Source organism: Ranitomeya imitator, chromosome 2 (genome assembly GCF_032444005.1).
Source record: "Ranitomeya imitator isolate aRanImi1 chromosome 2, aRanImi1.pri, whole genome shotgun sequence".
Taxonomy (NCBI): Eukaryota; Metazoa; Chordata; class Amphibia; order Anura; family Dendrobatidae; genus Ranitomeya; species Ranitomeya imitator.
Window position 1 is genome coordinate 144,084,210 of NC_091283.1, and position 25,922 is coordinate 144,110,131.

The window sequence follows — 25,922 nt, forward strand, 5'->3', positions numbered from 1 at the left end:
GTCTGTGATTCCTCGGCCCTTCTTCTTGCCTCCGGTCTGTGATTCCTCGGCCCTTCTACTTGCCTCTGGTCTGTGATTCCTCGGCCTTTCTACCTGCCTCCGGTCTGTGATTCCTCGGCCTTTCTACCTGCCTCTGGTCTGTGATTCCTCGGCCTTTCTACCTGCCTCTGGTCTGTGATTCCTCGGCCTTTCTACCTGCCTCCGGTCTGTGATTCCTCGGCCTTTCTACCTGCCTCCGGTCTGTGATTCCTCGGCCCTTCTACCTGCCTCCGGTCTGTGATTCCTCGGCCCTTCTACCTGCCTCCGGTCTGTGATTCCTTGGCCCTTCTACCTGCCTCTGGTCTGTGATTCCTCGGCCCTTCTACCTGCCTCCGGTCTGTGATTCCTCGGCCCTTCTTCCTGCCTCCGGTCTGTGATTCCTCGGCCCTTCTTCCTGCCTCCGGTCTGTGATTCCTCGGCCCTTCTACCTGCCTCCGGTCTGTGATTCCTCGGCCCTTCTACCTGCCTCCGGTCTCTGATTCCTCGGCCCTTCTACCTGCCTCCGGTCTGTGATTACTCGGCCCTTCCACCTGCCTCCGGTCTGTGATTCCTCGGCCCTTCCACCTGCCTCCGGTCTGTGATTCCTCGGCCCTTCTACCTGCCTCCGGTCTGGGATTCCTCGGCCCTTCTACCTGCCTCCGGTCTGTGATTCCTCGGGCCCTTCCACCTGCCTCCGGTCTGTGATTCCTCGGCCCTTCTACCTGCCTCCGGTCTGGGATTCCTCGGCCCTTCTACCTGCCTCCGGTCTGTGATTCCTCGGGCCCTTCCACCTGTCTCCGGTCTGTGATTCCTCGGCCCTTCTACCTGCCTCCGGTCTGTGCTTTCTTGGCCCTTCTACCTGCCTGCAGTCTGTGATTCCTCGGCCCTTTTACCTTCCTCCGGTCTGTGATTCCTCGGCCCTTCTACCTGCCTCCGGTCTGTGATTCCTCGGCCCTTCCACCTGCCTCTGGTCTGTGATTCCTCGGCCCCTCCGCCTGCCTCCGGTCTGTGATTCCTTGGTCCCTCCACCTGCCTCCGGTCTGTGATTCCTCAGCCCTTCCTCCGGTCTGTGATTCCTCGGCCCTTCCACCTGCCTCCGGTCTGTGATTCTTCGGCCCTTCTACCTGCCTCCGGTCTGTGATTCCTCGGCCCTTCTTCTTGCCTCCGGTCTGTGATTCCTCGGCCCTTCTACTTGCCTCTGGTCTGTGATTCCTCGGCCTTTCTACCTGCCTCCGGTCTGTGATTCCTCGGCCTTTCTACCTGCCTCTGGTCTGTGATTCCTCGGCCTTTCTACCTGCCTCCGGTCTGTGATTCCTCGGCCTTTCTACCTGCCTCCGGTCTGTGATTCCTCGGCCCTTCTACCTGCCTCCGGTCTGTGATTCCTCGGCCCTTCTACCTGCCTCCGGTCTGTGATTCCTTGGCCCTTCTACCTGCCTCTGGTCTGTGATTCCTCGGCCCTTCTACCTGCCTCCGGTCTGTGATTCCTCGGCCCTTCTTCCTGCCTCCGGTCTGTGATTCCTCGGCCCTTCTTCCTGCCTCCGGTCTGTGATTCCTCGGCCCTTCTACCTGCCTCCGGTCTGTGATTCCTCGGCCCTTCTACCTGCCTCCGGTCTGTGATTCCTCGGCCCTTCTTCCTGCCTCCGGTCTGTGATTCCTCGGCCCTTCTTCCTGCCTCCGGTCTGTGATTCCTCGGCCCTTCTACCTGCCTCCGGTCTGTGATTCCTCGGCCCTTCTACCTGCCTCCGGTCTGTGATTCCTCGGCCCTTCTACCTGCCTCCGGTCTCTGATTCCTCGGCCCTTCTACCTGCCTCCGGTCTGTGATTACTCGGCCCTTCCACCTGCCTCCGGTCTGTGATTCCTCGGCCCTTCCACCTGCCTCCGGTCTGTGATTCCTCGGCCCTTCTACCTGCCTCCGGTCTGGGATTCCTCGGCCCTTCTACCTGCCTCCGGTCTGTGATTCCTCGGGCCCTTCCACCTGCCTCCGGTCTGTGATTCCTCGGCCCTTCTACCTGCCTCCGGTCTGTGATTCCTCGGCCCTTCTACCTGCCTCCGGTCTGTGATTTCTCGGCCCTTCTACCTGCCTCCGGTCTGTGATTCCTCGGCCCTTCCACCTGCCTCCGGTCTGTGATTCCTCGGCCCTTCTACCTGCCTCCGGTCTGTGATTCCTCGGCCCTTCCACCTGCCTCCGGTCTGTGATTCCTCGGCCCTTCCACCTGCCTCCGGTCTGGGATTCCTCGGCCCTTCTAACTGCCTCCGGTCTGTGATTCCTCGGGCCCTTCTACCTGCCTCCGGTCTGTGATTCCTCGGGCCCTTCTACCTGCCTCCGGTCTGTGATTCCTCGGCCCTTCTATCTGCCTCCGGTCTGTGATTCCTCGGCCCTTCCACCTGCCTCCGGTCTGTGATTCCTCGGCCCTTCTACCTGCCTCCGGTCTGGGATTCCTCGGCCTTTCTACTTGCCTCCGGTCTGGGATTCCTCGGCCCTTCTACCTGCCTCCGGTCTGTGATTCCTCGGCCCTTCTACCTCGCAGGGAGGAGAAGACCCCATGTACAGTCCGGCCTCTGTGCACCGAAATCTAAGTAGCAGAAAACATCAAATGGTGATGAGAAAAACCAAACTGAGGATTTCTGCACCAAAGGTACCAATGTAATCAGGATTTCTGCGCCATTACAGCCTTGTCTTTACGTTAAATTATAAAATCGGGCTGGCGGCTTCTCTTTAGTGCTGCTCTTCCGGAGGGGTGACATGACTTTGTTGTGTCATGTGACTGCTGCAGCCAATCAGCGGCTCCTGGCTGGCTGCAGCTCATCAATATTCTGTTAGGGCGAGTTTGATAGAACAGTAAAGGCTGTCGCTGATTGGCAGCAGCGGTCACAACACAACAATGTGACGCCACTCGCCGGGAACACTGGCACCCATATAGCACAGCACCGCTGAAGGAGTGTACACTTTTATTTTTTGGGGGGCAATAAAGGGATTGAGGGGTGGCTGGCCAGTAGTGGACCCCCCCCCCCCCCCAATACAGAAGTGACCCTCTTGTACAGAAGCCTGTGGTGAGCAGTACTGGTAATATCAGTGTCAGGCCCCCACATCACACCGTGCAGGCGGCCGCTCCTCACCGGGGCAGTGCAGTTCCCGGTTTCCTCACTGGGTGACGAGCCGCCGCTGCAGTAAAGCATTTCATTTCCTGCAAGAAGCAAGGAAAAGCCAGAGCAGACACTGTCACTTTAAGAGAGGAAGGCTGGAAAGGAGGAGGCGTCTGCTCGGCCACAGTCTGCCCAGCTCCGAAGGAAGGAGGCGCCGGGAATCTTACTGGAAGGAGCTGGGACGCGACTGTCACTGGAGGGCACGGTGCTCACCTGCTGCGGGAAGGCGGAGGGCACGGTGCCATGTACGAGGAGCCCCCTGTGTCCTCCATCCCCGCTGCCTGATACACAAAGACCCCACAGAGACCGCAGCATCCTCCTCCCTGGCCCCTGCCCCGTGTGCCCAGCGCCCAGGAACCAGGTACGTCCTGCCCGCACTGCCACCATCACCATCACCTGTCCATCATCTCCTGCCATCCAGCCACTACTCTACCCATCATCCTCATCACTGCTGTGTATACAGTCACTGCCATCCATCCACTACTCTACCCATCATCCTCATCACTGCTGTGTATACAGTCACTGCCATCCATTCACTACTCTACCCATCATCCTCATCACTGCTGTGTATACAGTCACTGCCATCCATCCACTACTCTACCCATCATCCTCATCACTGCTGTGTATACAGTCACTGCCATCCATTCACTACTCTACCCATCATCCTCATCACTGCTGTGTATACAGTCACTGCCATCCATCCACTACTCTACCCATCATCCTCATCACTGCTGTGTATACAGTCTCTGCCATCCAGACACTACTCTACCCATCATCCTCATCACTGCTGTGTATACAGTCACTGCCATCCATCCACTACTCTACCCATCATCCTCATCACTGCTGTGTATACAGTCACTGCCATCCATTCACTACTCTACCCATCATCCTCATCACTGCTGTGTATACAGTCACTGCCATCCATCCACTACTCTACCCATCATCCTCATCACTGCTGTGTATACAGTCTCTGCCATCCAGACACTACTCTACCCATCATCCTCATCACTGCTGTGTATACAGTCACTGCCATCCATCCACTACTCTACCCATCATCCTCATCACTGCTGTGTATACAGTCACTGCCATCCATCCACTACTCTACCCATCATCCTCATCACTGCTGTGTATACAGTCTCTGCCATCCAGACACTACTCTACCCATCATCCTCATCACTGCTGTGTATACAGTCACTGCCATCCATTCACTACTCTACCCATCATCCTCATCACTGCTGTGTATACAGTCACTGCCATCCAGCCACTACTCTACTCATCATCATCATCACTGCTGTGTATACAGTCACTGCCATCCATTCACTACTCTACCCATCATCATCATCACTGCTGTGTATACAGTCACTGCCATCCAGCCACTACTCTACCCATCATCCTCATCACTGCTGTGTATACAGTCACTGCCATCCATTCACTACTCTACCCATCATCATCATCACTGCTGTGTATACAGTCACTGCCATCCATCCACTACTCTACCCATCATCCTCATCACTGCTGTGTATACAGTCTCTGCCATCCAGACACTACTCTACCCATCATCCTCATCACTGCTGTGTATACAGTCACTGCCATCCATCCACTACTCTACCCATCATCCTCATCACTGCTGTGTATACAGTCACTGCCATCCATTCACTACTCTACCCATCATCCTCATCACTGCTGTGTATACAGTCACTGCCATCCATCCACTACTCTACCCATCATCCTCATCACTGCTGTGTATACAGTCTCTGCCATCCAGACACTACTCTACCCATCATCCTCATCACTGCTGTGTATACAGTCACTGCCATCCATCCACTACTCTACCCATCATCCTCATCACTGCTGTGTATACAGTCACTGCCATCCATCCACTACTCTACCCATCATCCTCATCACTGCTGTGTATACAGTCTCTGCCATCCAGACACTACTCTACCCATCATCCTCATCACTGCTGTGTATACAGTCACTGCCATCCATTCACTACTCTACCCATCATCCTCATCACTGCTGTGTATACAGTCACTGCCATCCAGCCACTACTCTACTCATCATCATCATCACTGCTGTGTATACAGTCACTGCCATCCATTCACTACTCTACCCATCATCCTCATCACTGCTGTGTATACAGTCACTGCCATCCATTCACTACTCTACCCATCATCCTCATCACTGCTGTGTATACAGTCACTGCCATCCAGCCACTACTCTACCCATCATCCTCATCACTGCTCTGTATACAGTCACTGCCATCCATCCACTACTCTACCCATCATCCTCATCACTGCTGTGTATACAGTCACTGCCATCCAGCCACTACTCTACCCATCATCCTCATCACTGCTGTGTATACAGTCACTGCCATCCATCCACTACTCTACCCATTATCCTCATCACTGCTGTGTATACAGTCTCTGCCATCCAGACACTACTCTACCCATCATCCTCATCACTGCTGTGTATACAGTCACTGCCATCCATTCACTACTCTACCCATCATCCTCATCACTGCTGTGTATACAGTCACTGCCATCCAGCCACTACTCTACTCATCATCATCATCACTGCTGTGTATACAGTCACTGCCATCCATTCACTACTCTACCCATCATCCTCATCACTGCTGTGTATACAGTCACTGCCATCCATTCACTACTCTACCCATCATCCTCATCACTGCTGTGTATACAGTCACTGCCATCCAGCCACTACTCTACTCATCATCATCATCACTGCTGTGTATACAGTCACTGCCATCCATTCACTACTCTACCCATCATCATCATCACTGCTGTGTATACAGTCACTGCCATCCATTCACTACTCTACCCATCATCATCATCACTGCTGTGTATACAGTCACTGCCATCCAGCCACTACTCTACTCATCATCATCATCACTACTGTGTATACAGTCACTGCCATCCAGCCACTACTCTACCCATCATCCTCATCACTGCTGTGTATACAGTCTCTGCCATCCATCCACTACTCTACCCATCATCCTCATCACTGCTGTGTATACAGTCACTGCGATCCATCCACTACTCTGCCCATCATCCTGTTCATCTCTGTCATGGCTGCTGGTCATGTGTACATAGATAAGGGTTAGATGTCCTGCCTGCTGTAGACATCCTGAGGCTTCTGTGTGCCGTGATTACTCTCATCGTCCCCGTTATAACCCCTGCTGGGCACACAGGGGATCTGTGTATACACATCTGACTACCGGCTCCTGCAATGTGTACAGTGGAGTGTGACGTCCATGTTTATATGCGATCTGTCCGGGCTATGTGCCCGACATCTGCAGAGTAGAGCCCAGAGGGTGAGAAGGCCGACATTGGGGTATGAATCCTAGCCCGGTGCATGTTGGTGGCCAGCAGCTCGCCTCACTGGTCACCTATGAATGACAAATGTCAGTGCGTGTCTTATGCGGAGGCTTTTATGTCTTGGAGCAGAGGCTGAGTATACACCTTAGGTTGGATGATTGGAATCCGTATGCTTCGCTTTTCCCAAGTGCCCTGGTGTATTGGCAATCGGGGTAATGGGGCTTGGGGTTGATGTCAGCTGTGGATTGTCCAAAGACACAGCTGACATCAAGCCCTGGTGTTCATAATGGAGAGGTGTGCATTAGACAGCTCCATTACTAACCCAGCACTGAAAAGTAACATAAATGTGATGTTCTACTTCTAGGGCAGCTGTGGGCTGGTATTTTTAGGCTGGAGAGAGCCCAATAATCATAGACCTTCCCAGCCTGATAATATCAGCTCTCAGCTGCTTGCTTTACCTTTGCTGGTTTCATGAAATAGGAGGAGGGGGGGTCCCACATTGTTTTTTTTTTTTAATCTTATTAAGAAAATACACCTACAGTGTGTAGTCCTGGGGGCGTACAGCAATACATATAACGCAGGCATACACCTACAGCATATTGGACGTGAATATTTCTAGAAGAAGACAATAAATCCCGTTGCTACGGAAACAAGCAATAATTTGACAAGTGCTCATGCTAAGTTTTAGCAGAAGTGGTAACATCATTTTCAAATTGTGATTAAGACAAGTTCTCCTTGTCAGAGGAAGATGGGGGGGCTTCAGCAAAAACGTCTTGTTTTCTCACGGATGATGCGCAGCCCAAATTAACATGTTTTCTTCTAAAGGATTAGAGTTAGATGTTGATGGACGCATTGACTGTAGAGGGGTGAAGGGCGATATGGTTGAATAAAACAGTATTTCCTCGAAGCCATGGCGTTTCTTCTAGGCCCAGAATATATGAATACCCCTCGTATATATGGAGCTGAGGCTCTGGCCCCATGTGACCTGGAAGGGGCGCTATTTTATTCACATGCGGATGTTTATTAGGAAGAAGAAGGGGATAATCTCCGGAATGGCAGCCGTGTCAGTGTCACTCTGTCCTCCCGGTGATGCGTGCGGCACCTGTGCGCGGGGAATGGAGCGAGATTACCACACATCCTGGGGTGTGCTTATTTATACAAAGGCTTCCTGGCCTGTCAGAGGACGGCGTGCAAATATTAACAGTCTAGTCATATTACGCTTGAGGTAAGGAAAGGACGCTGTAAGACATCACGGTGTCCTCCTCTGTGGAGCATTTCTTGGAGGGTAGATGTACGAAATGTCTGACGGAGGAGCGGTCGTTGTTGCCTGTAGCAACCAGCGCATAACAATACAACATGAAAGCTGTGCTGTGGTTGGTTGCTATGGACAACAAAGACAGGCCGGGCCTAGGCGGTGACTCGGGCCGTGACACAAGCCGTGCATCCAAAGACAGGCCGCGTCGCAGCATAACGCAGGTATGACTCTCAGGGGACGGCGACAAGGAATCACAAAAAATCCAGACTACTTCTGCCATTTTACAGTGTGACCCCATTCACCTGCATTAGGCCTGATGTAGCGGTGACACAGACATCTTGGTCATACGAACTGTGCCCATCTTGCCCTGTCACTGTATGCAGCTCCATTTAGTCTCCCCGTTACCTGGACTTTCCTTCCCCTTCAGAAGCCCCTGGGTGGTATAGCTGTCCAGGCCATAGTGAGGGATCAGTAGCCTCAGGGTGCCAGTCAGTCAGTGCACTGGGTATAGCCCAAGGTAGTGGATGCCACCCGCGGCTGGTGTGTGTACGTGTACAATAATGGGGGTGGTGCGGCGCGGCCCATACAGGGGCAGTAAGGTCGTCTGGGAAGAACAATCTGTTTCTTCTCTATTTTTATTTGCAGTTTAGTTCTTATAATAGATGTAATAGTATGAAGACACGTTATCAAACGTTGTGTTATTTTATCTAGGAAAAGGAAGGCTTAGGGGCGATCTTATTATAGTGTGCAAATATAGGAGGGGACTGTACAGGATAATGATTGATTTACACCCAGACCTGCGACAAGGGGGCAGCCTCTAGAGGAAAGAAGGTTTAAAGGGGTATTCTCATCTCTAAAATCCTACCCCAATATGTTGTAGCTGCAATAATATAAGGTTATGGACACTGGATTCTGTGATGGGACACTGATCCAGGGAACTAGTCTGATTGTCGTATGTGAAGTCAGGAAGGAATTTCCCTCTAATATGGAGATGGGGTTTTTGCCTTCCTCTGGATAACATGTTAGCCTGTAGGTTGCACTTGATGGGCTTGAGTCTTCCTTAAAAACTATGAATATTAATATATTAGATTAAAGAGGTAGTGCCAATATCCTAAGAATGGGGGCTGACACCATGGTCAGACATGCACAATCCATTAACTCTGAAGACACCAAAGAGCACAGTGAGGTCAAAATTACTCTGTTATAAAAAAGATCACAGTAATAAGCAAGTGCTAGTCAAAAGATGGAAAAAACAGGGTATTTAGTTGATACTTTTTTTGCAAAAAAAATGTATACTAAGCTACTCAACCAATCGTCAAGGTATACCCATATAGAGCAGTCCTACCTAATGTATATAATCCCTACCTGATGGTATTTAAAAACCTGATCATCTGTATAGTACCTGTATAAGCAGGGTTCAGAGAGGGAATTTTCATGTGGACATGCTGGATGGAACAGCTTTGATGCAAATGACCCACAAAGGAGTGGTGGACTCCCTAGTCTTGTAGAAACAAGAGAACAATTACAGAACCAGAAACACATGGGCTACTTGTACAATGAACAAGTCTGTAGGAACCTGTTCACACACCACCAAGAAACTTGAAGACACAAAAGAGCACAGTGAGGTAAAAAATACTCTGTTGTAAAAATATCACAGTAATAAGCAAGTGCTAGTCAAAAGATGGAAAAAATAGAATTATTCTTACCGTTAATTCGGTTTCTAGTAACCCACCACGACAGCACACCTGGAGGATGTTACCCCTTTCCTAATAGGGACAGGAAATGACAAGAGGTTAAATAACCCCTCCCTCATCCTCCCCTCAGTGTTATTATAAAGGACCACAGGAGAATGAATGCTTCAAATTATATTTATTCTTTTCAGAACGTATATTAAGCAAAGGGAGGGATTACTCCTGCTGTCGTGGTGGGTTACTAGAAACCGAATTAACGGTAAGAATAATTCTATTTTCTCTAGTAACCCCCCACGACAGCACACCTGGAGCAGTACCCAAGAGTAATTTTTAGGGAGGGACTACAGCACTAAGGACTTTTTCTCCGAAGGCTAAGTCTTCTTTTGACATCAGGTCAAGCCTGTAATGTTTGGAGAACGTATGGACCGAGGACCACGTGGCCGCTCTGCATATTTGCTCGATGGAAGCACTGGCTTTCTCGGCCCAGGAGACAGCTGTTGCTCTAGTAGAATGGGCTGTAAGCTTTCCTGGTGGTGGAAGGCCTTGAATTTGATAAGCCTCCAGGATTGCTCTTTTGATCCAATTTGCAATTGTGGATCTGGAAGTCTTCTTCCCCTTATTCTGGCCGAGAAGATGAATAAACAGATTTTGATCTTTTCTAATCTTTTCTGATGCATGAAGATAATAGAGTACCATTCTTCGAACATCCAAAGTATGGAAATGTTCCTCTTCCTCATTCTTTGGTTCTTGATAGAATGATGGAAGAATTATCTCCTGCGATTTGTGGAAATCGGAGACGACCTTTGGGAGAAAGGATGGGTCTAATCGTAGGATAAGCCTGTCCTGAAGAATCTTCATGTAGGGCTCGTTGATTGATAGGGCTTGTAGTTCACCCACTCTTCTGGCTGTTGTTATAGCTACCAGGAAGGTGGTTTTCCAAGCGAGTTTATCCATGGTTATGGAAGATAAGGGTTCAAATGGTGGCAGTGTAAGTCCTTTCAGGACTATATTCAGGTCCCAGGATGGAACTATATTTATGGGTCTTGGAGATATGCGGGATGCCGCCGTCATGAATCTTCTTACCCATCTATGGTTGGCTAAAGACTGGTCAAAATAAGAGCTCAAGGCTGCCACTTGTACCTTGAGGGTGCTGGGTCTGAGACCCTTCTCCAGCCCATCTTGTAGAAAATCCAGGATCTTGGCTAGGTTTGGTTTATCTGGGTTAGGTTGCTCAGGAGCACACCACGTGATGAACGTCTTCCAGATCTTTTGGTAAATAGAATTAGTTACCGTTTTGCGACTTTTTTGTAATGTTTCAATTACTCTCTTTGATAGTCCTCTAGTTCTCAGAATTGAGAATTCAGAAGCCAGGCATTTAGGTGTAGCCTCTCGGGATCTGGATGCAGTATTGGCCCCTGGTAGAGAAGGTCTTTGACCGGTGGAAGTGCTATTGGCCCATCTATCTTTAGACTGATGAGGGCCCCAAACCAACCTCTTTTGGGCCAAAGTGGAGCCACTAGGATCACCTTGAGTTTTTCTGCCCTTATTTTCTGCAGGACTTTTGGTAGGATCGGCAATGGCGGGAACGCGTATGCTAGCGAGAATGTCCATGGCTGGACCAATGCGTCCACAGCTAACCCCGGATTCATCGGATCTAGCGAGAAGAACTGGTCTACCTTTGCGTTCTGACTGTTCGCGAACAAGTCCACTTCTGGCTGTCCCCATCTTTTGACTAGTATCTGAAAGACTTCTGGGTTTAGGCTCCATTCTCCTGGATGGACCTCTGTTCTGCTCAGGAAGTCGGCTTGTACGTTTATCTCCCCTTTTATGTGTAGGGCGGATATGGAGAGAACATGTTCTTCGGCCCACGAAAATATTCTTGCTGATATTCTTTTTAGATCTTCGTGTCTTGTACTTCCCTGGTGGCGAAGGTGGGCAACTGTTGTCATGTTGTCTGAGTATATTTTTAAGTGGGAATTTTGTACAAGAGTTACCGCTGCTTTGAGAACTTCTTCTACTGCTTTTAGCTCTTTGTAATTCGAGGATTGTTGTGTTATTTCGGCTGACCAGAATCCCTGGAATATGTGCTGGTCTACCGTAGCTCCCCAACCTTTTCCACTGGCATCTACTGTTATGGTCACTGCTGGGACCTGCAACCAGGGAACTCCTCTCATTAAGTTCTCTTTTTGTAGCCACCATGTTAATGAGGACTTTACATGCGGTGGTATCCGGATCTTTTTGTCTAGAGAACCTGGGGATCCGTCCCAGCTTGACAGAATATGAGTCTGAAGTATCCTGGTGTGGGCTTGAGCCCATGCCACCATCTGGATGCAAGATGTCATGGTACCTAGAACCGACATGGCCCATCTTAGAGATACTCTCTTCTTGTCCCGCAATGTTCTTATCCTTGATGTAAGCAGGGACCGTTTTTGTTCGGGCAAGAAAGACGTTTGTCTGTGGGAGTCTAATAAGACCCCTAAAAAGATCTTCGTTGTGGACGGAACCATATCCGATTTTTTGGGGTTTATCACCCAACCCAGAGATGACAGGATCTGGACTGTTGTTTGAAGATGTTCCTGTAGAATTGGAACCGTGGGAGCCACTACCAAGAGGTCGTCGAGGTATGGGATTATGCATATCCGTCGACTTCTGATGTACGCCATCACCTCGGACATGACCTTTGTAAAGATCCTTGGAGCTGATGATAGTCCGAATGGGAGGACATTGAACTGGAAGTGGTCTATAACTTCTCCTCTGGTGACTGCAAACCTTAGAAATTTCCGATAGGTTGGATGGACTGGGACGTGATAATATGCGTCCTGTAAGTCGATGGTTGCCATGACGAAGTCTTGCCCTATTAAGGGTACTGTCGATCTGACGGACTCCATTCTGAATCTTCTGTAGGTTACATATTGATTCAGCGGTTTCAGATTGATTATCATCCGATGGGTTCCGTTTGGTTTCCTTATCAGAAATAGGCTGGAATAATGGCCCTTGTTTCTTTCGTCTTTTGGGACTGTGGAGATCACCTTGTTGATTAAGAGATCTTCTATCCCAGTTATCAGGGTGGACTGTAGCTTCGGTGTTGATAACGTTGTAGTTTTCATTCTTTTTTGGGGATATGATGTAAACTCTATTTTCATCCCCTCTTTGATCAATCTTAAGGTCCACTGATCCACACCGATCTCTTGCCAGACTGGGAGGAAGTTCGAAATTCGACCCCCCACTATGACGGCGTCATTGCTTTCTCTGGTTTTGGGGTTGTGAAAGAAAAAGATTCCTGTCTTTCCCTCCTTTCGGATAGCTCCAGCGACCTGTTTTACCCTTTCCTCTGTATTGAGGAGTATGCTCCTGCTGAGTGCGGAAGGGTCTTTTCCTAGGGTTTCTAGGTTCTGGTAAGGTCTTTTTCTTGTCCGAAGCCTTCTCCAAAAGGTCATCCAAGGCTGGTCCAAACATATACTTTCCTTTAAAGGGAATAGAACACAGCCTCATCTTGGAAGTCATATCCCCAGACCAGGATCTTAGCCAGAGTGCACGCCTTACCGAGTTTGACAGTGCGGATGATCTCGCCGTCACTCTCACGGATTCTGCAGAAGCATCTGCTAAAAAGCCTGTTGCTTTCTGGAAGATAGGCAAGGAGGCCAGAATATCTTCTCTCGGAGTACCTGAGGACAAGTGCTCCTCTAGCTGCCCCAGCCAGCGATGCATCGATCTAGCCACGCAAGTGGATACTGAATTGATGTTCAGTAAAGATGCTGACGTTTCCCACGACTTCCTTAGTAGTCCGTCCATCTTACGTTCCAGAGGGTCTCTCAGTTGGGAGGCATCCTCGAATGGTAGCGTGGTCTTTTTGGCTACTCTGGCAATCTGGACGTCCACTTTTGGGACTTCTGACCAGCATGACGCTGTCTCGGCATCCACAGGAAATCTGTCTTTAATTTCCGCTGGAGTAGTCAGCTTCTTTTCTGGGGATTCCCACTCGTCCAGAACTAAATCTCGGATGTTTTGGTGAATAGGAAACACCTGACGCTTCCTAGAACGAAGTCCTCCAAACATCTCTTCTTGCACGGACTGTGCCGTCTTCTCTTCCTCAACCTCCATAGTTTTCCTTACAGCCGTAAGGAGTTCTTCTATATCAGATGAAGAGAAGTAGTATCTCTCTTGCTGGACAGTTTCAGAGTCCAGGGATAATTCACCCTCCTCTAGGGGTTCGTCCGACGTCTCTCCCTGAGAGTCCTCCTGCTCTTCCTCCTGTGGATTAAGTTTCCTTTTCTTAGCCTCAGGAGGGGCACTAGGAGATGGTGTAGGCTGAGAAAGAGTGGCCAGAGATGTTTTAATCTCCTGCTGGATTAAGGTTTTAATCTCCTCTATCAGGGATGGCCGTTCCTCGCTGATAATTTTGTCTGTGCATTCTTTGCACAATGATTTCTTGTATGAAGAGGACAGCTTCTTCATACAAACTGCGCATTTGCGGGTAGTTTTTGTTTTGCTTCCTGATGTGGGTTCCTTGTCCCCCTAAAAAGAAAGGGGAGAAGGAATCATAAGACTACAACCCACATCAGGGAATGGACACCCGGGGCCAGACTACTCACTGGGGCCGGGATGGTGCTGTGTTCTGCAGGTGCAGAGCGTGAGGAAGCAGACATCTCCATAGTCTTCACCACACAGTGGTCCTACCTGCGATGTCTTCCTGTCCAGGGCCTGAATATATAGGCGACCGGACGCAGCACCTGTCCTCCTGGATGAGGACCTCCTCCTCCGGTGTCCGGAAGTACGTGGGGGGAGAACGCCGACGTCTTCCATGCTATCTCCTAGCGTTCCTGGCTGGAACGCACGAGGAACTTCCTGATTCAGAGAAGCCGGCCGGCGTCTGACGTCACATCCGGCCGCCGGCTTCAGACCGGAAGTACCCACACACGCGCGCGCGGTGCGGAGGAGGAGAAGGGCTGGAGAGCTCCGAGAGGCCTCCAGCCAAAGAACGCCCCAGACCTTACCCGCAGGCGCGGAATGGTGGCGAAGGAGTCCCGAGTCGGAGGAGACGGGAGCAGCGACAGGGAATGGACGTAAGTCTGATCCCAGCTGCCCGGCCAGATTATCTGTATTCCCCCCGATGACCGCTGCCGGCACAGTGCACCTGGGATGACCTCTTCATCCCTAGTAGGGACAGGAAAGAACACTGAGGGGAGGATGAGGGAGGGGTTATTTAACCTCTTGTCATTTCCTGTCCCTATTAGGAAAGGGGTAACATCCTCCAGGTGTGCTGTCGTGGGGGGTTACTAGAGAAAAACAGGGTATTTAGTTGATACGTTTTCGTCAAGGTATACATATATAGAGCAGTCCTAAGAATGGGGGCTGACACCATGGTCAGACATGCGCAATCCATTAACTCTGTATAGAACTGATGGAGATAGCTGAGGGCCATATGTGGTTCAACCCCTTTAAATGAACAGCACCCACACATTCTCATCGGCAGTGGAGTAGAAAATAGGTGTAAATGATCAATTATCCTATCACACGTAGCTCTGTGGTCATTTGCTTTCCTTGAAAATAACAAATCCAGCAGTTACTTGATCTCCTTTGCTCCGATGATGCATCTCTACCGCTGCTCCAATCTGTAACAGGTTAAAATGGTGATGTCATGACTGCAGCAATCATCATGACCGCTGCAGTCAACCACTGAGCTCAGTGGGAGGTGCCAACTGAATTCCATGATTGACTGCAGTGTTCCAGTGCACTGTAGTCATGATGTCACCGCTGCATCTTGTTCAGGAAGACTGGAGCTGGGGATTGCGAGTAACTACTGAACTTGTTGTTTTTACATTGAGCATAAGCCTGCAGGTTTAGAAAATTACCATAAAACCTCTTTAACGCCCTTCATTCTGCAACCAACATTTCCATCATTCCAATTCTATCCCATCTCCTCCTGCTATCCATTGTTTGCTGTGGCTTGTGTTATCGCGGCCTGTGACCGGACCCAATGGAGCAGCTCAATGGACTCTACTGACTTATAATGGAGTCTACTGAGGTCCGGCCAAGGTTTCTGTAGCTTTGACCTCTTGGGTAGCTTTGACCTCTTGGGTAGTGATGTTTGCTCCAAATGAGACAGAAATTTTGATGTTCCCACAGACGGATGGAAGGGCAAAACACAAGTGGGAACCTATCTCCTAGAATTGTAGATAGATAACATTTAAAATGAGCGCTTGGTCCCAAGTAGTACTTATATAGTCAGCATATGGTACACATACCTGGTGCCCTCCACTTGCAATCTGCTGATCTTCCATATTCAAGCTCACTTTGCCAGTCAGCAAGATGGCTACCGTAGTGTCAGATGTACAGCATGTATAAGAAGTCTTGATACCCCTTTTGCCTGCTGATGGACCAGTTTATCTCATGTGAGTCTTTCCTGGGTCGCTGGGGCTAGTGAGGGGTGTCTCAGGGTATGAGATGTGGCCAATTTGTTGATCGGCAAACAGGGCCCCAGAATGGAGTAATGGCAACAGCATTCAGATGGATGCCACTAGGTGTACGTACTGTTCATTGGCTGTGTGTGGTCAGTTTTACAGTGGGTACGGAAAGAATTTAGACCCTTTTAAATTTTTCACTCTTTGTTTCATTGCAGCCATTTGGTAAATTCAAAAAGTTTAATTTTTTTCTCATTAATGTACACTCTGCACCCCATCTTGACTGAAAAAAAACAGAAATGTAGTAATTTTTTCAAATTTTTTAAAGAAAAACTGAAATATCACATGGTCATAAGTGTTCAGACCCTTTGCCCAGTATTGAGTAGAAGCACCTTTCGAGCTAGTACAGCCATGAGTCTTCCTGGGAATGACGCAACAAGTTTTTCACACCTGGATTTGGGGATCCTCTGCCATTCTTCCTTGCAGATCCTCTCCAGTTCCGTCAGCTTGGATGGTGAACGTTTAGTGGACAGCCATTTTCAGGTCTCTCCAGAGATGCTCAATTGGGTTTAGGTCAGGGCTATGGCTGGGCCACTCAAGAATGGTCTCAGAGTTGTTCTGAAGCCACTCCTTTGTTGTTTTAGCTGTGTGCTTAGGGTCATTGTCTTGTTGGAAGGTGGACCTTCGGCCAAGTCTGAGGTCCAGAGCATTCTGGAAGAGGTTTTCATCCAGGATATCTCTGAACTTGACCCCATTCATGCTTTTTTCAATGACAACAAGTCGTCCTGTCCCTGCAGCTGAAAAACACCCCCATAGCATGATGCTATACCTCTCTCACCAAGGCTTCTTCTCCCACAATTGCTCAGTTTGGCCGGACGGCCAGGTCTAGGAAGACTTCTGATGGTTCCAAACTTCTTCCATTTTAGGATTATGGAGGCCACTGTGCTCTTAGGAACCTGGAGTACTGCAGAAATTCTGTTGTAACCTTGGCCAGATTTGTGCCTTGCCACAATTCTGTATCTGAGCTCCTTGGCCAGTTCCTTTGACCTCATGATTCTCATTTGGTCTGACATGCACTGTGAGCTGTGAGGTCTTATATAGACAGGGGTGCGCCTTTCCAAATCGAGTCCTATCAGTTTAATTAAACACAGCTGGACTCCAATGAAGGAGTAGAACCATCTCAAGGAAGATCACAAGGAAATGGACGGCAGGTGACTTAAGTATGAATGTCTGAGCAAAGGGTCTGAATACTGACAACCATGTGATATTTCAGTTTTTCATTTTTAATAAATATGCAAAAATTTCTAATTTGTTTTTTTTTTCAATCAAGATGGGGCGCAGAGTGTACATTAATGTGAAAAAAATTGTGAGCTTAACTGAAATTGTAATTGTGCTACTTGTATTGGATTTTAATGGCCATAAGTATAAATTGTGCAAAAAATTGGACTTTGTGTCTTTGTTGGTACCTAAAAATATTGGAAAAAAATTATCAAAATTAGATGAGAAGTTCATATGTTGCCATTGCAGCAATGTGAATTCCAGCCTAAGGATTATGGCTGCGATGCCTTTATTTATTGCTGCGGGCAGTTTCTCTACTTATCTCTGTTCAGTTTTGATCTGTCTCCTATATTGTGAGTCCTTGTATCAGTGCTATGTATTCCTGCGTGGTGGCATCCTGTGTGAGGCAGAAATACGATAAATCCCTGCATATTCTACTGGAATTTCCAAAGGAAACCTATACAAATAAAATAGATTGCACAATGTTTATGTAGCTGGTTCTCTGACTCCAGTGCACCACCGTCTGTGATACTGGGACGTGTAACACGTGTTGTCTTCTTCTCAGGAGGAACAATGGGTCATACGCCCCTGGAATTCAGTGAGTGCTACCTGGACAGCCCGGTGTTCAGAGACAGTCTGAAGGGATATGAACAAGAGCTGGAGAGGACCAATAAATTCATTAAGGATGTGATAAAGGATGGAAATGCTCTTATTACTGCCATAAAAGGTAAGATTAATAGTAGGACCATATCTCTATTCCTCAAAGTGGTTGTGACAGGTGTTCTCCTATCGATAAGATAGATGATAACTTGCTGATGGGTGGGTGTCCTACTGCTGGGACCAGCACATTAGCAGGTCAGGGAATTTTTCCTCAGTGGAGAACTTTTGTCCCCAATAGAAAATGGTGCTGGTCTGACCTTGCTCAGGACTTTTTGGAGGAGCGATCAAACATGTGCACTGTTGCTTCATTCTAACGGGGGTAGTGCTCATCTTGGTGGTGAGAACCCAAGCAATCAACAAGGTATCATCTGGTCACAGCAAGAGCACCCATGTTGTTATGTTTGAAGAATATCGCGTTGCAGTCATGAGCTAACAATGTGTGCTCCAACTTTACCATATCTTGTATTTCATAAACTCTTCCCAAAATAATATGTATGTGACCTTCAATAAAAAGACAAATGGAGTCCCATTTGTGTAGATTAGGGTTGATCTCCTCAGAAAGTAAGAGCTGCCTATAGCTTGTGGTTACGTTCTCTTGGCCTGGAGACGCAGATGTAGTCATGTTAGGCTTTTCCTCTCACGAGGCTTGGATGCTGGTCTTTACCTGAATATGTGCCTGAGGTGTATGGAGACAAAGAGAAGGTGTGTTGTAATGCTAGGAAATAACCCGGTCCGGCCCTGTGTACCTGTCTCTCCACTGCTTGTTTTTATGTCAAAAAGCTCCATTGTCCTGAATAACATGATACGTGTCAGATGTCTGTGTCCTGTCGTCACGCCTCTACAAGGAACGCGTCATCTGAGGTGTGTGATATATCATATATACAGGCTGATTCAGAATGGATGGGAATTAGTCACAAGTGGGAGAACATAAAACAGTGATTTTCAATGGTGACATGGCAGACGTCTAGGCGATGGTAGTCTACTGCTGCCCAGACACGGGGCAGGATATCCTCGGATATGGGCTCTACTCTTTGGTGATGTCTTGTCTCAAATGGTTCAGATCCTGTGACCAGGGAAGTAGGTACACGGAGTCCTTCAAGTCGCAGGGTTAGCGCAACATTGGTGAATCGTTATTTCCAGTGTGACCGATCCAATGTTGCTGTAAAGTTTCATTCAGGCGAATATCCAAAATGGAAATGCGGAGGCGCACCATTCTTCTGATGGAGGAAGATCTGCCAGACAGTCTCTTTGTGGCAAACTCCATCCCTTTAACTTGTCTAGGTGAAAATGGCCACTGGCACTATCCTCTGCAAAAAAAAAAAAGGCCCCATAGACTTTGTGCCCGCTCCCTGCACAGAGCATGTTTACTGCGAGTCCCTCATGTGCTTGATAAAGGCACATGGTTATTTTCTGGATCCAAACTTCTGGCATTGTGGCGATTGTCCTTCCCAATGAGGTGAAAGGCACTCTGCCCTGTAAGTCTATGCAAAAGTCACAGCATTTTGGTTAATGGTCTGATTGTATCTCCTGAAGGACATGTAATCTGTATGGCTGAGAACGCAGATGCTTTCATAAGAGACGCCATATTGTGATCTGTGCCACCTGTAGTCCTACACAGCCTGGCAGACTGTCTAGGGCTATGCTTGACCGTGGCTGGAATGCTCTTCACTGTCTCTTCCGATGTGTTTGGGTGGCCCGAATATTTCCCATGACAAGCACACCCAGTGGTTTTGAATTGTTTCACTCAACAGGAAAGGCAGTTTTTTTTTTATATGAGGATCATGTTTGCCAAAATAATTCTAAATGTATGACTGTACTGTCACATCAAACTCCAACACTCAGAAAGCTTTCTGTTGCCATCCTACGTCACACCATGTAAGCACACTTTCCATTTGGCTATTGAATATGAAATCTGTGATCTGCTGCTATGGGTTCTGATCCAGTTTTGCTTTGATTTTCAGTCTCTGGCCATTTACCACTAATTCTACTTTAACTACAGGCCTTTATTTTTTCTTTGTCCTTTTTGAATCATTTTGCAAGTGTTCTAGTATATACTGGGACAAAACAAGTAGCCGCTTCTTTATATTAGATGTTAGGAGATTTGCAGGGATTGTCCACTTTCTGGCCAAATTTCAAAAGAAGCCCACAATTGCTGTATACAGACATAGGTAATGATGAATTCCACTATTGCTTACACCCGCACTGCATTTCAAGGCCGCTGCTGCTCTTAATCACTAGTCTCCGCTGCGTTCATAGCACTGCACAAGGCGGTGGTGACATGGATACTCACGTGAGCGCTTCCCAGCTCTGTCCTCCAAGGCGGTGGTGACATGGGTACTCACATGAGAGCTTCTCAGCTCTGTCCTCCAAGGCGGTGGTGACATGGATACTCACGTGAGCGCTTCCCAGCTCTGTCCTCCAAGGAGGTGGTGACATGGGTACTCGCATGAGAGCTTCTCAGCTCTGTCCTCCAAGGCGCTGGTGACATGGGTACTCGCGTGTGCGCTTCCCAGCTCTGTCCTCCAAGGCGCTGGTGACATGGGTACTCGCGTGTGCGCTTCCCAGCTCTGTCCTCCAAGGCGCTGGTGACATGGGTACTCACGTGAGCGCTTCCCAGCTCTGTCCTCCAAGGTGCTGGTGACATGGGTACTCACGTGAGCGCTTCTCACCTCTGCCCTACAAGCCGGTGGTGACATGGGTACTCACTTTAGATCTTCTCAGCTCTGTCCTCCATGGCGGTGGTGACATGGGTACTCATGTGAGCGCTTCCCAGCTCTGTCCTCCAAGGCGGTGGTGACATGTGTACTCACGTGAGTGCTTCCCAGCTCTGTCCTCCAAGGTGCTGGTGACATGGGTACTCACGTGAGCGCTTCTCACCTCTGCCCTACAAGCCGGTGGTGACATGGGTACTCATCTGAGTGCTTCCCAGCTCTGTCCTCCAAGGCGGTGGTGACATGGGTACTCACTTTAGATCTTCTCAGCTCTGTCCTCCATGGCGGTGGTGACATGGGTACTCACTTTAGATCTTCTCAGCTCTGTCCTCCATGGCGGTGGTGACATGGGTACTCATGTGAGCGCTTCCCAGCTCTGTCCTCCAAGGCGGTGGTGACATGTGTACTCACTTGAGTGCTTCCCAGTTATGTCCTCCTTCAGCACAGGCACTGATGCAGGCAGCAAATATCCTGTATTTGCTCATGTGCTGAATTCTTATAGCGCCTGCATAGCAGAGGACAAAGCTGGGGAAGCAATAACACGATTTCACACATGACAACCGCTTTTTTTGAGTTCCATGGACTGTATGACTAATGTTCAGGACTACTCTGCTAATCCGTGGACAGCACGGACCTTGAAACTCTGCACAGTAGTAAGCATTAAGCTATCAATAGCGGCCTATATCTGTACACAACAGTTTGGGAATTGTTAGAATTGTAACCTGAAAGTCATTATCCCCTTTAATGATGACTCTATTAGGCCACGTTCAGTATTTGGTCAGTTTTTTACATCAATATTTGTAAGCTAAACGTGTGACCGTGCCCTTAGACTGGGAGCTCTGAATACTCACTACTCGCCCATGTGAGCGGAGATGGCAGTATGACAATATGCTCCTATTCATTGCAGCAGCCATAAAGCACACACCTCCTCCTTCCTTCAGGAAAACAAGCCAGTATGTCTGACATGGCAGCATCAGGTGGCTACAACCTATAATAAAGCCAATAAATAACACATTCCCTGTGGATATTTCTTGCGGCTGCTGGTGGCTCAGTAGTTAGCCCAGTTTCCTTACATCACGGGTCATCTTGGTTGTCACTCTGACCCGGACATTTCTTTGACCCTTTAATATTGTTCCTTGTGCGGCTCTTTTGTGGAGTGTCTGGTTTCCATGTCAAAGATATGTGGAACATTTGATTTGTTTTTTTGGTAGCCCCAATATGTGTGTGAGATATTCCAATGTCTGTACATCTACTGTATAATTGTCTAAGGGTCACTTCCGTCTTTCTGTCTGTCCTTCTGTCACGGTTATTCATTCGCTGATTTGTCTCGCCAGCTGCCTGTCATGGCTGCCACGACCAATCAGCGACGGCCACAGTCCGGAAGAAAATGGCCGCTCCTTACTCCCTGCAGTCAGTGCCTGTCGCCCGCATACTCCCCTCCGGTCACCGCTAACACAGGGTTAATGCCGGCGGTAACAGACCGCGTTATGCCGCGGGTAACGCACTCCGTTACTGCCGCTATTAACCCTGTGTGTCCCCAACTTTTTACTATTGACGCTGCCTATGCGGCATCAATAGTAAAAAATGTAATGTTAAAAATAATAAAATTAAAAAAAAAAAAACCTGCTATACTCACTCTGTAGTCCACTGAGCCGCTCGCGCCGACCGCCATCTTCCGTTGCAGGTTCCGGTGGCAAAGATGGTATGGGAGAAGGACCTGCCACGACGTCACGGTCATGTGACCGCGATTATTTCACAGGCCCTGCGCGCCTGGGCAAGAAGGACCTGCCATGACGTCACGGTCATGTGACCGCGACGTCATCACAGGTCCTGCGCTCATACCAACCCTGGAACCGGAAGCTGCCGTGGACTACAAGGGGCCCTCGGAAAGGTGAGTATATGTTTTATTTTTTAATTTTTAACCTGTGACAAACCTGGCTGGGCAATATACTACGTAGCTGGGCAATATACTACGTGACTGGGCAATATACTACGTGGCTGCGCAATATACTACGTAACTGGGCAATATACTACGTAACTGGGCAATATACTACATGTCTGGGCAATATACTACGTAACTGGGCAATATACTACGTAACTGGGCAATATACTACATGTCTGGGCAATATACTACGTAACTGGGCAATATACTACGTAACTGGGCAATATACTATTTAACTGGGCAATATACTATTTAACTGGGCAATATACTATTTAACTGGGCAATATACTACGTAACTGGGCAATATACTACATGTCTTGGCAATATACTACGTAACTGGGCAATATACTACGTAACTGGGCAATATACTACGTCACTGGGCAATATACTACGTCACTGGGCAATATACTACGTCACTGGGCAATATGCTACGTCACTGGGCAATATACTACGTCACTGGGCAATATACTACGTCACTGGGCAATATACTACGTCACTGGGCAATATACTACGTAACTGAGCAATATACTACGTCACTGGGCAATATACTACTTAGCTGGGCAATATACTACGTAACTGGGCAATATACTACATGTCTGGGCAATATACTACGTAACTGTTCAATATACTATGTGGCTGTGCAATATACTAAGTGGACATGCATATTCTAGAATACCCGATGCGTTCGAATCGGGCCACCATCTAGTTTTTTGATAAGATGGTGCCACATAACCGCTGCAGATGATCAGTAGCACTGATCGGCTGCAGCCTTCACACTCTAACCCCTTGGATCACCACAAGCATTCGAATTCGTCATTAATAAAATATATGGTATGTCTACAGTGGTATTCCCAAGTGTATGTCACCATACACAATATACAGTACCTCTCTAGATATAAACTATCTATAATATAAGGCTGGGAGCGTCACTCTGTCCGAAGCCTTTATAGACTGCGCAAGCGCCGGCGCAGTCTGGACCCCACAGAGTGACGCTCCCAGGAGATAAGCACTGAACGCACACCGCGATCTCCAACGGAGAAGCAGGGGCATGGCAGGAGGGTGAGTATAAGCTATGTTCACCTGTCCCGTTCCAGCGCTGCGCATCGCTCCATCTCTCCATCTTCGGGTCCTCTGCCTGTGACGTTCACAGTTCAGAGGGCGCGATGACGTGCTTAATGCTCGCTGCCCTCTGACTGAACAGTCACAGCAAAAGGACCCGGAAGAGGGAGCGGCACGCAGTGCTGGATCAGGGCCAGGTGACTATAGCAAGTGTCGGGGGGCCTGAGCTAGCGGCGACTCCGGCACCTGACCCCCACAGCGCGCCGGTGTCCCCGCCTGCTCAGGCCCCCCAGCACTCGGCGCCCAGAGACGATAGGTGAGTATGTTATGTATTTATTTTTTTATATGTCGCAGCAGCATACGGGGCATATACTATGGAGCATCTTATGGAGGCCATAAACCTTTATGGAGCAGTGTACGGGGCATATACTATGGAGCATCTTATGGGGCCATAAACCTTTATGGAGCAGCATACGGGGCATATAGTATGGAGCATCTTATGGGGGCCATCAACCATAATGGAGCAGCATATGAGGCATATACTATGGAGCATCTTATGGGGGCCATCAACCATAATGGAGCAGCATATGAGGCATATACTATGGAGCATCTTATGGGGGCCATCAACCATAATAGAGCAGCATATGAGGCATATACTATGGAGCATCTTATGGGGGCCATCAACCATAATGCAGCAGCATACGGGGCATATACTATGGAGCATCCTATGGGGGCCATCAACCATAATGGAGCAGCGTATGGGGCATATGGACGGGAGCAGCAATTTACAGAACGGTGGCGCAGGATGGGAGCAGCACATGACAGAATAGGGCAGCACATGACAGAACGGGGGTGCAGGATGGCAGCAGCACATGACAGAACGGGGGCGCAGGATGGGAGCAGCACATGACAGGATGGGGGCGCAGGATGGGAGCAGCAAATGACAGAATGGAGGCGCAGGATTGGTGCAGCACATGTCAGAATGGAGGCGCAGGATGGGTGCAGCACATGTCAGAATGGGGGCGCAGGATGGGAGCAGCACATGACAGAATGGGGGCGCAGGATGGAGCAGCTCATGACAGGATGGGAACGCAGGATGGAGCAGCACATGACAGGATGGGGATGCAGGATGGAGCAGCACATGACAGGATGGGGACGCAGGATGGAGCAGAACATACCAGGATGGAGACCATATACCAATATAAATGCTCGCCACCCGGGCGTAGAATGGGTTCAATAGCTAGTAGTAGTATGTCCAGCCATAGCAATAATTACTAGCATGTTATGTCATCACTCTTGTGGTATTGCGCCATTAATGTATATATGTTTAGCCGTTATGCTGGAATCCATTTATTACTCAGTGTGCGTCTAGGAGGTTCTCTGTGCTTTTTATATATGTAGGTTGTTGTTTGATTTTAGTAACTCTCTAAATAATAAAGTGTTTTTATTTATTAATTATGGCATAGTATTTGCACCAGTGTCCCATCCCCCTGGCCGAGGTCCGAGGGGTTGGATGGTATTATTAATTGAATTGGGTGCACCCCATACCAACATATACCGTATATAGGGTGATTTACGGAATGATGATGGCCTTAACTCTCTGCCTGAGGCGGCTCGACTGGAATGTGAAGTGAACACTGCAGGCGATCAGTAGCCCCTGATTGGCTGCAGCAGTCACATGATGTCTCTGATGTCTGGAGGAAAAAGCCAGAACAGCAGGGAAAATGGGCAGGGAAATGATGGGAGTTTTCTTTGTCTAACACCCCATGGGCCTTTATTGTAAATATTAGTGGGCGAATCCTCGCTGCCTCCCCGCTGTGTGGGGGCTGCGGAGCAGGGGGATGACACACATTTCCCATCTGGCTTTTGCAGCTCTTAGCTCTTCTTTTGCACAGTGTTCTTATACAATGTAGAGAATATTGTGCGGCGTGGAGGCCGCCTTCTGCCGCCTTCTGCTGCCTTCCTTCTCCATGTTGTTGCCATGGATAGTTGTACTTTGCAGATAGGTTGGAGTGATGTCTCATGTGACCAGAGCTGCACTGCAGAATGTTCACAAACTTTCCTGTCAGACTGTCAGAACGAACTCGCTGACAGCTCTCCTGTGTGAGGTATATTACTACTGGAGGAGATGATGGACCGCTCTGGTCACTGCTCCCCCACCAGCGGCCATTGTATGGACGGGAGAGCTGGTCCGTGTGTGAGGAGAGTGGCCGTCCTCTGACTGAGAATCAGGGCCAAGGGCCCACCAGTAACCTTGACCTCGGGATGGCCCACTTTTCACCTGATTGGGTGTCCAGATCTGCACAGCGGCCCACCGGGGGATTTCCCTGTTCCCCCTCAGGGCCAGTCCGAGCCTGGCAGTGCATATTCGCTGCGTCCAAATTGCTGCCGTCTATTGAACGCATGTGAATCTGCATATGATCAC

The 25,922-nt window shown here is 48.8% G+C and overlaps 1 protein-coding gene across 18 annotated transcripts in view; it reads left to right on the forward strand.

The window, feature by feature from the left end:
- Nucleotides 1–3,183: 3,183 nt before the first annotated feature.
- OPHN1 (oligophrenin 1) overlaps nt 3,184–25,922 on the forward strand; it is a 116,349-nt gene continuing 93,610 nt past the window's right edge. For 10 of the 18 annotated variants that reach the window (XR_011318005.1, XR_011318008.1, XR_011318007.1 and 7 more), the window contains exons 1-2: nt 3,313–3,523; nt 17,691–17,852. Coding sequence is in view for 11 of the 18 variants with exons in the window: in XM_069747341.1 (XP_069603442.1) it covers nt 17,699–17,852 (154 nt within the window). In the remaining 7 variants the exon portion in view is untranslated. Of the gene's footprint in view, nt 3,524–17,690; nt 17,853–25,922 lie in introns of all 18 variants that reach the window. The other 8 variants (XR_011318006.1, XR_011318009.1, XM_069747343.1 and 5 more) reach the window with 5 other exon arrangements.